The following is a 2,057-nucleotide window of genomic DNA, read 5'->3' on the forward strand; positions in this document are numbered from 1 at the left end:
CCCAAGCTCTTGCAATCACCGGCCCCTGAAACAGCCCAGGAAAGTTGAGAATGAAGTTTGAAGGCGGGTGGGGGTGGGGGAGAAGCGCGTGTGCGTGAGTTTGGGACTTTGCACTCTGCCCCCTTGTTCATTTCCTACAATCACAGACAGATATATGGAGTACTTCGGAGAATTCACTAATAAATCCTTGTTACAAGGATAATGGCACCATGGCCTGCACATGTTTAGAAGAGATTCATTTAGAAGCGTGCATGCATTCTTTCGACCTACACTGCGTCTTAAGGAAAACCCACAGAAGAGTTATCATGCCCTGGAACGGAGATGAAATTCAAAACCTGGGTCTTGAGATACATATTGTCTCTGAGATACGTTTTTTCTCACTTTCTCTTCTTCTCTCTCTCCCTTTCTCTTTCCGTCTTATCTCGTTCCCCTCTTCCCTCTCCCCACATTGTCTCTAGACAATCAACTGTCCAGCGGATAGACAGTCATAACTGCACCCATCTCAAGGAAATATTTACATTTGTTTCTCACAAAAGGGATGGTTGTCTTTTCCAAGGTAAGAACGCAGAGCCAGAGAGAGCCAACTCTAAAGTCCCTTTGCCAAGTGTTTAACTACACCGATCCTCTCTTTACACAATAAATGCAGTCTTGACAAGAGCTTATGGCAGTGAGAAAAAGTGGCGCGGCATGGAGAAAAGAAGCATGCATGCAAGACACACGACGTCTGATTCGAGTCCCCCTTCGTTACCACCTAGAAATTGCAGTTTGGTCTTAGTTCTGTCCCTCCGGGGGTCAAGTAGGATCTGAGATCTCTCAGGCAATGTGGGAGGCCACTGGGGGTTCCCACCGCCGCCCACCCTCCCACGGGCCACGCGCCCAGCTCCCCCTTCCTTCCGGGCCTGGCACCTCGACCCGACCCCTCCCGCCCGCCGCTTTCCCCTCAACCTCCGCAGCCGGGCCGGCCCGCTGCTCACTTGAGCAAGTCCTTGGACTCGGCAGACAGCCTGGCCATGTTGGCGGTGGACAGAGCGGACAGGTGCGGCGGCGGCGGCATCTGGCAGATGGTGCAGGGGCAGGGCAGCCCGGCCCAGTGCTGGAAGCCGCTGCCCAGCTGCAGCGCCGGAGGCGTGGACGGCGCCTTGAGCAGCGAGTGGGGAGGCCGGATGGTGCCGATGGCGGGCAGCGAGGCAGCGGACAGAGGGGACGAGGCGTTGCCAGAGGAGAGCGCGCCGCCCAAGATGGGATGCACCGGGTGCACGGCGTTGGCGGCGTGCGCTGGGTGGCCGGCCGAGTGGCCCACGGTCCCGCAGTGGAAGGCCGAGTGGTGGCCTCCGTAGATCTCACCAACCAACCTCTTCATCTCCTCCAAGGAGCTGGTGAGCATGAGGATGTAGTTTCTGGCCAGTAGGAGAGTGGCGATCTTGGAGAGTTTGCGCACCGAGGGCCCGTGTGCGTATGGCATGACCTCGCGCAGCCCGTCCATAGCTAGGTTCAGGTCGTGCATCCGCTTGCGCTCGCGGCCGTTGATCTTCAGTCTCAACTGCTGGAGGTCCTGCTCCGACAGCTGCTTCTTGATTTTGTACTTGCTGCTCTCGCCCGCGGCCTTGGCGCCGGCTCGCGAGAGGCTTTCCCCTGGCATCTTCTGCACCATGTCGCCCTGCGTGGACGAGACCGAGTTGAGGCGGCTCTCCTGGTGGTGGTGATGGCGGTGGTGGTGGTCCCTCAGATACATCTCATCCATGTCCGGAGATGAAGCTCTGCTGGAGACAGAGCTTGAATCAGAATTCATTTTATTATAGGGGATGCGGCCCTACCGTGGGGAAGCTTTAAGCGGGAAATTAGAGAAAATCTTGAATTAAAAAAAAAAAAAAGCTGCAGAGCCCAGCAACCCACTTCTTTTCACGCAAGACGTGAAAAGAAAAGCTGAGGCACTGCCTTTCCCCGCCTTTCTCCCTCCCGACTCCCTTCTTTCTGGTTTGGCTGTTTCCTGGACAGCTCGTTGGTGTGTGCTTGAACTAACCTCAAGCTGAAAAAGAGGGGCTTTTATAGAGCTGCGG

The 2,057-nt window shown here is 56.0% G+C and overlaps 1 protein-coding gene across 1 annotated transcript; it reads right to left on the reverse strand.

The window, feature by feature from the left end:
- Positions 1-970: 970 nt before the first annotated feature.
- Positions 971-1,789, reverse strand: OLIG3 (oligodendrocyte transcription factor 3). Its single transcript, XM_068985570.1, has one exon. The coding sequence runs from the start codon at positions 1,787-1,789 to the stop codon at positions 971-973; it is 819 nt and encodes a 272-aa protein (XP_068841671.1).
- Between the last annotated feature and the right edge of the window lie 268 nt (positions 1,790-2,057).

The sequence above is a fragment of the Capricornis sumatraensis genome, chromosome 13 (assembly GCF_032405125.1).
Source record: "Capricornis sumatraensis isolate serow.1 chromosome 13, serow.2, whole genome shotgun sequence".
Taxonomy (NCBI): domain Eukaryota; kingdom Metazoa; phylum Chordata; class Mammalia; order Artiodactyla; family Bovidae; genus Capricornis; species Capricornis sumatraensis.